General features: G+C 36.5%; 2 protein-coding genes across 2 annotated transcripts in view; both read right to left on the bottom strand.

Annotated features, from left to right (window-relative positions):
- LOTGIDRAFT_161733 (hypothetical protein) overlaps positions 1-1,526 on the bottom strand; it is a gene marked incomplete at both ends in the record, with an annotated part of 34,243 nt that extends 32,717 nt beyond the window's left edge. Inside the window, one exon of the mRNA XM_009057566.1 lies at positions 790-1,526. Within this exon, the coding sequence (XP_009055814.1) occupies positions 790-1,526 (737 nt within the window). The remainder of the gene's footprint in view (positions 1-789) is intronic.
- Positions 1,527-5,712: 4,186 nt separating this feature from the next.
- LOTGIDRAFT_119262 (hypothetical protein) lies at positions 5,713-7,600 on the bottom strand (the record flags this gene model as incomplete). Its single annotated transcript, XM_009057565.1, has 3 exons — positions 5,713-6,025; positions 6,557-6,867; positions 7,367-7,600. Coding segments are annotated over 3 exons (858 nt in total), but the record flags the coding sequence as incomplete, so codon positions are not given.
- Between the last annotated feature and the right edge of the window lie 5,253 nt (positions 7,601-12,853).

Genomic DNA, 12,853 nt, shown 5'->3' with positions numbered 1-12,853 from the left:
ATGACATCACGTGACTTGCTGGACGAATTATAAATCAGCACATCATTAAGAGAAAAAAACCCAGAAAATAAGATCTCTCGCATAATCAGCAAGTATGAATTAATTAGAAACAGTTTTAACTATATTCAGGTGACTATTACTAGTTTTGGATCTGTCAAATTACAACAAGATATACATATTGCCAATAATAAACCGAAAGCGAGGACAGAGTTTAGCAGGCAAGTAGCAGGTCAAATTTCACAGGTCAGGACACGATTAAAGGATGAAAATAAAACAAATTAATTACCGAATTCACAAACTGGGTTTTTCTTGTGGTTACAGTTTGCAGAGACTTTAATATCCAACTTTATCTTTGACTGTGCATTTCTACCAATTCGATCGGCTGCAATAAGTTTTCACAGATTTCTGATTATTTTATATCAATGCACAGACACATCTTTTAAATTTTCTTAACACATATAAACACTAGCAATATATTATGATTTTGACAGGCACGGTACATTCTGACCAACATTGTGTCAAGCATATTGACTCTAGATGTATACGACAGGCTGTTCATTCGGTTTGATTGACATTATGGTTTTTTTTCTTTGATATAAAGGCATGTTAATTCTTAAAATTACTTGTACATATTATGGAGTGGAATTTATTGCATATAAAAGAAAAACAAGGCTTACGTTTACGATTGTTTCTTCTTGAAGATCTTCTAGATCTGTTTGATCTCCTGTTTCTTTGTCCTCTGTTTGATCTCCTGTTTCTTTGCCTATTGGATCGTTGTGATCTTTTCACCTTTTTTTTGGAATTTTCTTTAGGTGATCTTTTAAATTTCTTTCCTCGAGAATTTCTTGATCTTCTTGATTTGCTATTAGCTCTTTTTCCTCGAGAATTTCTTGATCTTCTTGATGAGCTTTTAGCTCTATTTCCTCGAGAATTTCTTGATCTTCTTGATGAGCTTTTAGCTCTATTTCCTCGAGAATTTCTTGATCTTCTTGATGAGCTTTTAGCTCTATTTCCTCGAGAATTTCTTGATCTTCTTGATGAGCTTTTAGCTCTATTTCCTCGAGAATTTCTTGATCTTCTTGATGAGCTTTTAGCTCTATTTCCTCGAGAATTTCTTGATCTTCTTGATGAGCTTTTAGCTCTATTTCCTCGAGAATTTCTTGATCTTCTTGATGAACTTTTAGCTCTATTTCCTCGAGAATTTCTTGATCTTCTTGATGGGCTATTAGGTCTACTTCCTCGAGAATTTCTTGATCTTCTTGATGGGCTATTAGGTCTACTTCCTCGAGAATTTCTTGATCTTCTTGATGGGCTATTAGGTCTACTTCCTCGAGAATTTCTTGATCTTCTTGATGGGCTATTAGGTCTATTTCCTTGAGAATTTCTTGATCTTCTTGATGGGCTATTAGGTCTATTTCCTCGAGAATTTCTTGATCTTCTTGATGAGCCGTTAGGTCTATTTCCTCGAGAATTTCTTGATCTTCTTGATGAGCTCTGCCTATTTTTCCTATATCGTCTACGTACATTTCTCCTCCTTGATCTCATACTATATTGTCGCTGTCTCGTCCTTCTTTGGCTTAAGTAATTTCTATCGCGACCCTGTGTAATTCTTCCATAAAAACAACCTTCTTGTCCGAATCCATTAGTGATGAGCTGTGGGGGGTCCAACTGAGATGTTAAACCCTCTTTCTTTACTTTGCGTAAAATATGGGTGTTTCCTCCAATCCAAAAATCTACAAGAAAAAATTTGAATATCACAGTTAATAAAACTGGACAAATGCCTTAAAAGAGATTGTAAAGAAGTTTTTTTTTAATTTTGTGTGTATAGGGGAAACTGATAGCATCAATTTGCACCATTCTTATTTTCAATTAGACGTTTGTGGTTGCTGCAAAAATATGCCTGTTTCACGTAAAGCCCTTCGCTATTAGTGACGTCAACAAGCACTTAGTTTCAGTGGAATTGCAGAAACCGCAGACGTCTGACTGAAAAATGGAATGGTGTAAATTGATGCTATCAGTGTGCCAGATACACACACCCCTTTAACAATCCGTTTAAAAGTATTCCAAAAAAATTGTCTAGGCTTTTGACATTAAGAAGACACTTGGCTTCTATTTGAGCTATAGAGAGCGTCTGAATAGTAAGTAGTTTGGAGGCCTAAAAATCTTGACAGGTTCTTTTTCAAAATCAGAGGAGACCGTGTCACAACAGGTCGTAAACATGTGGCGATCGTAAACCTTGTGAAACCGACTCTTGGTTTAAGGATTGAAAATGGAAAAGGACGAATGGAGGCAATGAGCGTCAAAGATACACAAAGAAAAGCATAAAAAAACTGAATCCGTAAAAGAAAAATATCAAGAAAGGTAGGCCTATTCTTCGATTTGTTACAAAAATTTTATTTATAAAGACTGTTATCTTTCACTCTAAGCAATAGCTATTGTAGCTCTTTAACAAAGTTATGTCTCTTTTTTAAGAAAAGGGATGAATCACAAATTTATATTGTATACTAAAAGGTGCCCATTAGGACAAAAATCCTTGACAAAACATTTCCAGAGTTTCCTTCAATAATGGCTGGAAAATTTCGTCTTGTCTTACACTCATAAAAGAAAACTTTTCTTCATCCGATTCTTTGATTTGCATGCATCAGCGCTCATCTTCACAAGTGCAAGCTTTTACGACCTTCGACTTATTCCACCATCACAATAGCTGTCTTTCTTGTATCACAGAATGCAGCAATTAGATCGGATTGTGCGCCGCCCAATACAACCAATCAGAGGCCTCGACAGAATCATAGTTGCTTAGACTTACTGTGGAGGAATCTGATTGGCTGTATTCATTAGTGTACTATTCAATCTTATCGCTTCATATACAAACTTCCATGATACAAGAAAGGTGACTGTTGCAGTCAAGGTATAAGCTAAAGGTCGTAATTGTCGACATTGTAAAGATGATAAAATCATCCAAATATTCTTGATTCGTGTAGGTTGAACAAAGCAGTATCACACCAGACCGAAATTTCAGCTATACAAAACATATTTGAGAATCGAATCAAGTATCTGTTTGTTCATTAGTATAATGTAAACTTCCACAGACGAAAATAGCGTTAATACTGATATTCCTTATCGGCGACATAAATAACACAGAGACAAGAAACGGTCAATAACGCAGTTTTTTTTAATTGTAACGAACCACACGCCCGATTTCCATTCTGACAGGTGGTGCGGTCTGATAGGTTCTTGAATTAAGCTCCATCAGTTGGTGCAGCAAATTTTAAAACGAATCTATCCCTTTCATTCAGCAATGTATATCATGCAAGGAAAGCGTGATTGGGATTGTGCTCATTTGTAAAAGTGCTAATTTGTAAAGGTGCTAATTTGTAAAAGTGCTAAGTGCTAATATTCAAAAGTACGGAGTAAGGAAATTTATACGTCACTCAATTCCGGAACTCGACCTGTTTCACGAAATTATAACATACGATAATTTTAGACTTCCAGTATTCTGATTGGTCAGTCATTCAAATAGATTTTAAATCTAGTGGTTAAAGCCAATCATATTTCTTTATTTTGAAATCTTGCCTGTATCTAGAGTTACAGCTACGATACATGAAACAGGCCCCAAGACCGAAGATAAGAGATTTCAGTGAAAAGAAGAAAAAGCAATGAAGTGAAATAACGGGGAGCTCTCGTTGTTTAAGTAAAAATGTGCTTTTTCTTGTGCAGTGCATTTCTCACCAAGGTTGCCCGATTTATTTCTCTTCTTTTTCCCTCTTTTGTTTTTCCTCTTTCTGCCACGACCGCCTCGAGAGGCAGACCTTTTAAGAACACCTTTACATCAAATAATAATACCATTAGCATTTTCCTTCTTTCTTTTGGGCGGTGTCAATTAATTTTAATTATAATCTAACCAGTTTCCTACTACAGTCATGTTCATGCATCTTGTAGGACCCAACGTAGACAAATATGACAGCTTCTTTTGGTTTTTTTCTATCCCAAAATTCGTCCGCTGTTATCAAAACACAGATTCGTCTTCTGTTATAAAAACACAGATTCGTCGTCTGTTATAAAAACACAGATTCGTCGTCTGTTATAATGTTTCAATGTCATGCATTGTTACGAACTACTCTGATAAAAACCTAGTTAGAATATCGAAATGTGTATCTAATCATAATATGGTAGGACTGGCATGGGCCCAAATGCGTCTTATACAAGCATGCGGTTTGTATTGGAGAATGTATGGTATGGAATCGTCAACTCGATGTAGCAATTTAGTATGGTGTCTAGCTGCAGTGATGAAATACGGAGGTTGTGAGAATTTGTTCAGAGGGACAACCTCTTTTTTTCATTACCCCCGCATCTTGCCCCCTTTAGCTACGGGCCTGAGAGACACAGTAAAAAAGGGGAGTAATCACCTGATACATAATGAGCTGCTTGGATCAAGAACGTCTTGTCTTCTTCATTATCGTATCGAGCCAATTCAGATCCGTCAGTTAAACTAGCACAAGCCAAAGCGGCGTCTTGCCAGGTAAGTTTGCTAGCCAATGTTCTGTAGCACTTCTTTCCCCTTTTTTTGAATCCCTGGGGACATCTGATTTTGGATGCATCAATAACACCTGTAATTCAATAAATCTCATGAATACAAAATGAATAAAATAATCCATATTTTGGGGTGAAAATGGATTGCCTCTGCGCTTATGGGGCTTCCGCATGTGAAAACCCACAGTTGTCCCTTTTTGTACCCCAGTACTGTATCCAGGAAGCTGACGCCGCCAATGCAGGTGTATAAAAAGCTAACATATTAAACTCACATGACTTAACACCATCTCCAGAATATCCAGATTTACATTTACACTTGCGACCTTTGCAATCTGCGAATTCGTGGCATTGTAATGGATTTTCCTCGATTTCTGGAATACCAGCAGAATTCTCTTTACAGGTAATAGTCTTTAAACATCCTTTAACTACTGTTGAATCTCCAACCTATAAAAACAAACAATGATTATTTCTCTAAACAATTGTGAGCAATGCTAAATTACCTTAGGGGTTGATTAAACCACGTCCTTCCTCAATGGTGGGGCTCAACCTCCAGGAAAAAATGCAGGTGAGCATACGTTAAAAAAACATCTCCCAGAGGTAGGGCCCTTTACTCATTTAAGTCCTAGGGCCAAGTTCAGCGACTTAATGAGGGAAACTATCATTCAGCTAAGAACAATAATTAGGAACAATGGAAGAAAATGTTATTGATGGAGAACTTACTGGTATATACATCTCTAGATATTTACAACCACATGACGCGATATCCTTACATGAATTATCTGCGTCAGCAACTTGTCCTTCTGGACATCGACAAACCTCATCGGGTTCAATCTCCAGACAGGTAGGATGCATATCACTGCAGGTAGGTTCGCATACACGAGCATCTTTCACTGGGATTTTGTCACCTTGACACTTCAGGGCTGAAAATTACAAAGGAGATCAAAATATCGGGGGGCGTAAGTCGTTTATATTTATTAACGGGCCCGGAGCAATAAAATCATCTTAAATTAAGAACAAGGCAGTTGCCCAGACTCCCCCAAACCCCTCTTCCATACGCAACCAGTTTTTTGTTTAATTGACTTCTTAAATAATTAGTGCGGTTGTCTCTGTTTTCTCCTACAACAAATAATGTATAGGGACGCCACTGAAAGAAACAATGTCCTTGTTAATCTGATCTCATTGTTAAAGATTTGGTTTCAACTTACGACACTTAGTAATATCTCGCCAATTTTTAACCGTTTGTCCAAGACCTAACAGCATTTTGTAGACTTCGTTATATTGTTCACAGCGGACTTTTTCATGATCTTTATCAGCGCACACATCATAAACACAATCCTCGGCAGCTGCATCAAATTCAGGAGGAGAGCCAGCTTTAATTGCGGCTAATTTAAATGGGGAATTTTGGTCAAACAGCCATCCGCATCCGTTTTTATCAACTTTCAATCTCTTTTGCTCGTTTTCTGGACATTCCTCATTAGTAATAGCGATTTTACACCTAGAAGATAAAATGAAAAAAGAATTTAATATATTTCCTGGTTATATTCTGATGAAGACAGTCAACAGCAAACAGAAAATTCAACAACAAAAACTGTCAGTTCTAATTTGGTGTTAATAGTGCAATTTACACATACTTGATTGTGTAAATGTGATTCTGAAGAGTGGCGGAGCCAGCCTTCTAAGACCGGGGGTACAGATAACAGGCAGACGAATCCAATGGCGGACCACTGTCGAGGCTGATTTCAAAACTCTGTGGAGGTATTTTGTCGCAAGCCTCTCCTGGAGCGTGTAAGAGTGTTCTCCCAGGGACATTTTCGAAAAGTTTAATTGACTGCGTGCATTCTAACAAATATTTTGGTATAAAAATCACATTTCTAAATTTGTGAGGTAATCGAGCACAGATATTGGAGCACCTCCGGAGACGATTCCAAATATAAACATGAATAGTCTCTTTTATTTTGAGGTAAAATGAATATGCTTGTCAGTCATATTAATTTTTTACTTGTTGTAACAAAATATTTATCCTTACTTTTGGCTGTCTTCGTTGTCGTCATTGGTTACCCAACTGTTACCAAAGTTATCGGTTTGGGATACACTTGCTGTTCCCGGGAAGTTGGCCCTGAGTCTCAGATCGTCGCTGCTTTTACCATTGTAATTACCACATAAACCCTCTACTTTATGCATGAGTTTAGTGCTGGCCAATACGTAGGCGTTGTGCATACCATTGTATCTCACTTCTAATCCGAATTTCGTTTTGATAACTAAATCATTACCACATTGTTCGATACTAATACCCACCTCTTCATCTTCGTATGGTGCACACGTTCTTTGACCATCAATCTAGTTAACACAGGCAATATTTAAAGGCATTTCCAAGAGCACATTAGGTGGGGATGACCTACCTAGCAGCCCACCAACCCTCGAAACGCTAGTAGATCAAGGTGAGACGACTTACATTGCTTTCAAGTATGAAATATTTATATCATAAATAATCAGGCCAAAAGCTCATTTGACATTAATGGGAAAACCCAAATTTAGTTCTCAACTTGAACCAAATTGATCAATCTGAGTTAAAAATGTAATGAATTTTAAAACAATGATGGTTTGATACTTGTGCCTTTAGACAGACTTGCTTGTTTAAGTAATATATCTGAAGGGAAATGGAGTATGGTGTTAAGTTGAAGTAGTGAAATGGGTCAGTTGTCAGAATTGTTTCAAACCTCGGCACCAGCTAATTGTGGTGAATGCCTAAGAATTCAAAATAAAAAGTTTTTCTAAAAAACAGAGACGCATGGGGACTTTATTTTACATGTAAATTATATAAAAATAAGATACTAACGATTAATTTCCTCTTCCAGTCCAGTTTGTACGTGTGGCCGGCGTAGTCTAATGAAACCCATCTGGTATAAGATACTCTAGCCGTTGGTTTTTTCTTGTAGTTGTTGGCTTTTACAATAAATGGATCCAAACCGCTTTCGTCAATAGATTGAACGAGGACATAGGTACAATCTCCTTGGAAATTGTATTTTTTGCCATCAAAGGTTCGGTAATGGGGGTCACCGGTAGCTTTACAGAGCTTAGCCTCTGTAAAATAAATGGAACCATATTGAATTGAGTTTTACATATCATTCGGAGAAGATCCTTTTTCGTGACATCTACAAATATCGATGTTTCATCAGAAATTTTCCGACCTCTACCTGGTGTCACGTATTCATTGTATAGACACTCACACTTGCCAGAGAGAAGAAAACATTAGATGAAATAAAACAAGTTTTACGTCCTATTGCTTTGCCCTTAATTGCACTTTTTGCAATGAGGGAAATTTTGCCAGCGATTTCGATCTTAAACGTGCATAGACTGTAGCACACAGGGCATACGAACGACCAGAGGCTTTTTTCAAGGTCATGTCCCTCCGATCTGCATCACTTACAGTGGTAGACCGGGTTAGAAAATTTCGGCCTATGACGGGATTGAACCCTGGACCTTCAGGTTAACGACTCTAGAAGGAAACGAAAGATAAACGGACTCTATTAATCTACATTTTAATCAATTTAAAAAAAGAATTGGTCTATTACCTTGACATTTGTCGTAGCAGACTGAATTTTCAGATTTACAAGTTTGAGCTACACATTTATGACCTCCGGAAGCCATATCTTGACAGATCATGTTCTTTCTACTACATTTCTTTCGGTTTTGTTCTATGCTACATTTGTCGAAGTCTAAATAAATAAAACAACACACATATTGACAATATTAACTATGTAAACCCTATAACAAAAAACACAAGGGATATTATGGTATAATTCACTTCTTAAATAACAAAGCACGTAACGTTTCAACACAAAAACGGTAATGAAGACAATGAGAGCAAATCTTTTATGTAAACCCTCCAAATAAAACTTGAAAACAACATTATTTGGCATGTAAAATCTTGGAAAATGATGTTAAGAGTTTTTTTTCTAAAATTTTAATGTGTATCGAGTATCAGTGTCCCCGGCAAACCTTAAAATTTTAGAAAACCTCTTTACAATCCCTTAAAAGGCAATTGCTCGACATTTCCGTTGTTGATTGGGCCTTGAATGTAAATAGTCTTCGCTCTTCAGAAGTATTAGAACAGCACACAAATCGCGTATTCCCTTCAAAAATACACCTAACTATAAATATCTAACTTTTTATATGTTACGTTCACAAGCTTATCTCAATGCAAAATTGGTGTTTGCATCCGAAAGATGTACGTCTTGTTGATCGCGTCTATATTGGAGAATTAATCATGACTTACCTGCATACGAAACTAGGTATGGTTCTTACATGGAAATAACACACACGAACTTAGTTCACAGACCATTTTAAACCTTTCCTCGACTTAATAAGTCGAATTTCGCAAAAGGTTATAATATTTTAACTTGGTATTCAAATCACATCCAAAATTTAGAATTGGCTCAAGTCAGTGACTGTCAGTGGAATCGATTTAATCCTTATGATGATTTTTATCAATTTTATAATAAAATGACTGAACATCAAAAATAACTCACCAACTCTGCAGTTGAATTTTACTTCAACATCAGGGCATTTTTTGCCGGGATTTTGTGAATCTTTACATTTAAAGGAGCCATTTTCACATGCTGAACGCAATTTATAACCTTGCTTGTTCTTGGCATCAATTGGTTTTTTGTTACTTTTAATTCTGCATCGCATACCGACGGGATTGGCACAGGCTGGTCTGTCTCCATCCAGAGCGCTCTGAAGATAATCAGAACAATATAAAAAAAATCATAGAAAACATCTGAGAACTCTAGGGAGAATATGGATAGCTTAAAATACAGCGAGATTGTTTGAAATCGAATACAAGACTTCACCCAAAATGAATATCCCTATTGCGCACTACATGGCGTCTGTAGTTTTTAAAAGACGGATCAATACCATTTATCACTTTTACCAATCAGCCATCAAATATCCTAAACATAAAATAATACGATGAAATGGGGTATTCTGTATTTTCGTAAGTTCAAAGTTTTTTGTTCTACTTTATGAGAATATGTACCAAAATCCAGAGAAATGTGTCCGTAGACTCAACTAGGCTAGTAGATTCCCGCCCTTTTCTATAAATTGATATATGCATGGATGCCACCCAGGGCCCTAACTATATTAAGTAAAATGCCTCATGCTATGTTAAGAAACTTCTTTATAATCCCTTTAAGCAACCATTCGTTACCACCTACACTTCTACAGCTAAAAATGCCTCCGTGATTGTCAAACGCTTTTATTAAGAACTTCAGCACGAATTCTCTAATATCTATACTAAAAGTTTGGTGACTGCTTACAAAAGGAATAAAATCTGAGTAATGTTCTTGTCCATGGTAGATTAAATCCCCTTTCATTAACTCATAAGCATCTTTGAATTATTTGTTTATCATGTAAATCTCTCCACAAGTAGGTAATTTCTTATCAAATTGATGTAGTTCTATTCCAATGCTGAAATCCATCAACTCTACTTGTGACCTAGGCCAGTGCTTCTATAAGAGAGTATCTTTTATAAAACCTTATATCGACATTCTCCTGACCACCTGTTTAATACATGTTACGACAGGAATGAGAATGTATTCCGGATATCAGTCTTCCTGACGATGTTTTATATCCTCACCTTTAATTTCAAAACTTGTGACACAGATTCCATTTCACCTCTGTTTTCTTTACCTGTGTCAAACCAATCTGTCCAATATAGCTGAGATGAATCAACGTTTTTAGCTGAAAAATTGAATTTAAGAATTTGAGAAATTGTGAATTGAATTTATGAATTGAATTGAGAATTGAATTAAGAATTGAATTGAGAATTGAATTTAGAATTGAATTGAGAATTGAATTGAGAATTGAATTGAGAATTGAATTTAGAATTGAATTGAGAATTGAATTGAGAATTGAATTGAGAATTGAATTAAGAATTGAATTAAGAATTGAATTTAGAACTGAATTGAGAATTGAAAGAATTGAATTAAGAATTGAATTAAGAATTGAATTAAGAATTGAATTAAGAATTGAATTGAGAATTGAATTAAGAATTGAATTAAGAATTGAATTTAGAATTGAATTAAGAATTGAATTTAGAATTGAATTAAGAATTGAATTAAGAATTAAACATTTCAGAATTTGAGAATTGAATGAAAAAAACTTAGTGACCTGAATACAATAATTCAAACGATTATGACAGTGTTCATTCTACTTACATTTTTGGCAGATGAAATGATGTTTGTGGCTACATTTGGTAAAACGAAGGGTGACCTCATCTGCACCACTGATTGATAAAGCGAGACAACCACCAAGTTTCCTGTTTTTCCTCCTTCTCAGTCTGCTCTGTTTTTTCTGTATGCGTTCTTCCTCTTCGTCATCGTCATCTTCTTCAAACTGAATCTGTTCGAATGTTCGAGCTCCGCCACTGAGTCGTCTGATGCAGCCACGGTAGTTTTTGTTGGTCATAGTAGGATATGAGTTCCAGGCATTAACTAAGAAAGAGCCGTAAACGTCCTCAGTGGTATATGTAATAGTTCTGCGATCGTTTCTACTGCCTCCTCTAAATATAGCAAAATGCAAATTACAAACTTCAACTGATCACAAATAAAATTTTATCTTTATAGTTTATCTTATATGGGAAAGGGGCAAAGTATCAAATTTACAGGGATTTCTAAGAAGTTTTCTAAACGTGTATGTGTATTGGGCCACTTATGGCATCGATTTGTACTTGACGTCACTATCGCAAAGGTACTTTCATTATGAAAATCACCTGATACACATAAAAGGTTTAGAAAACCTCTTTACGATCTCTTTGAAGTTTAATTGGTATTGTTACTAATACAATATCAGGTCTACTCTTATCTCGGCCCTGAGAAAAGATTACTTCAGAAAACTGAAATGGATATTTCTTAATAACGAATTGGTTTTACTACAGATTTGTATAAATAATGTATTTGTTTCCTATCAAAAAGGAGACAATGACATTCTAAACTACGTGTTTCCCAGTGCAGGAGAACATCGTGGTAGCCCATCTCCACAATAGCAAGCTATAACGAACTTCGTCTTATACCTTGACTACCTAGCCTTTCTTGTATCGTGAAAGTTTGTAAAAAGGAAACGATTGATTGGGTTGTTCGTTAGCGAAAACTATCGATCAGAGGCCTCGACAAAAAGTTTTTTGAACAAGAAGCCATAATGTTTTCTGTCGAGGGCTCTGATTGGCTGTATTGTCTGTCGAACGAACAATCCAATCAAATCGATGTATTCAATAATATACGAACAGCAGCTGTTGTCAGGATATAAGTTCGTCATAGCTTGAAATTGTGAAGATGTTGGTCTACATTGTGCCTTCCCATTCGCCTTTCTCTTCAGTGGGGAAATGGTCTCCATACCTAAATTTATATAGTGTCCTCTACAAGAATGTGAATATTCTAATTTAACCAGTTTGTACCAAAGGGATGTCTCACAGAGAGTATCAATTTAAACAGACAGATTCGCCATTTAAAATAACATCACTTTTAAGATTACAGTGTAGATTAAAAATATCACAAATCAAAAAGATAAATACGAAATTGTAATCTTATTAAAAAAAAGATTGGTTTACCTATTGCCATTATAACGTCTTCTCCTGTTGAATCCTCCACCTCTTGCACCAGATCGTTTGTTTCGACTGCCTGCACCTCTAACTTTTGCGCCAGATCGTCTGTTTCGACTGTTTGAACCTCTAGCTCTTGAACCAGATCGTCTGTTTCGACTGCCTGCACCTCTAACTGTTGTGCCAGATCGTCTGTTTCGACTGTTTGAACCTCTAGCTCTCGAACCAGATCGTCTGTTTCGACGGTTTGAACCTCTAGCTCTTGAACCAGATCGTCTGTTTCGACTGTTTGAACCTCTAGCTCTTGAACCAGATCGTCTGTTTCGACGGTTTTTGTTTATCGCAAATGACCTTTTGGGCCTTCGTCTTATACCAGACAAAAGATCTTTAAGTGGTTTATAATTCTTGACGATATTATCAATAATATTATCATCAGCAAGTGATCTCAAGCCACCGATCCAAAAGACCTTTCCTTTAACTGAAATTCATACAATAAGCAGGTGTGACGTTCAAATTCCTACATGGAAGGATTTCATCAAGAGGACGAGTCAGGGGGCTTCCATTATCAAGACCCCGATGTTGAGCCACAGGATTCCAATATCAAGACCCCGATGTTGAGCCACAGGATTCCAATATCAAGACCCCGATGTTGAGCCACAGGATTCCAAGATCAAGAACCCTAAGTTGAGGCACGAGGCTTCTAATATCAAGACTACGAAGTTTAGC

Source organism: Lottia gigantea (genome assembly GCF_000327385.1).
Source record: "Lottia gigantea unplaced genomic scaffold LOTGIsca_30, whole genome shotgun sequence".
Taxonomy (NCBI): Eukaryota; Metazoa; Mollusca; class Gastropoda; family Lottiidae; genus Lottia; species Lottia gigantea.
Note: the sequence above shows the minus strand (reverse complement) of the source record. Positions and strands in the feature narration are given on the sequence as shown.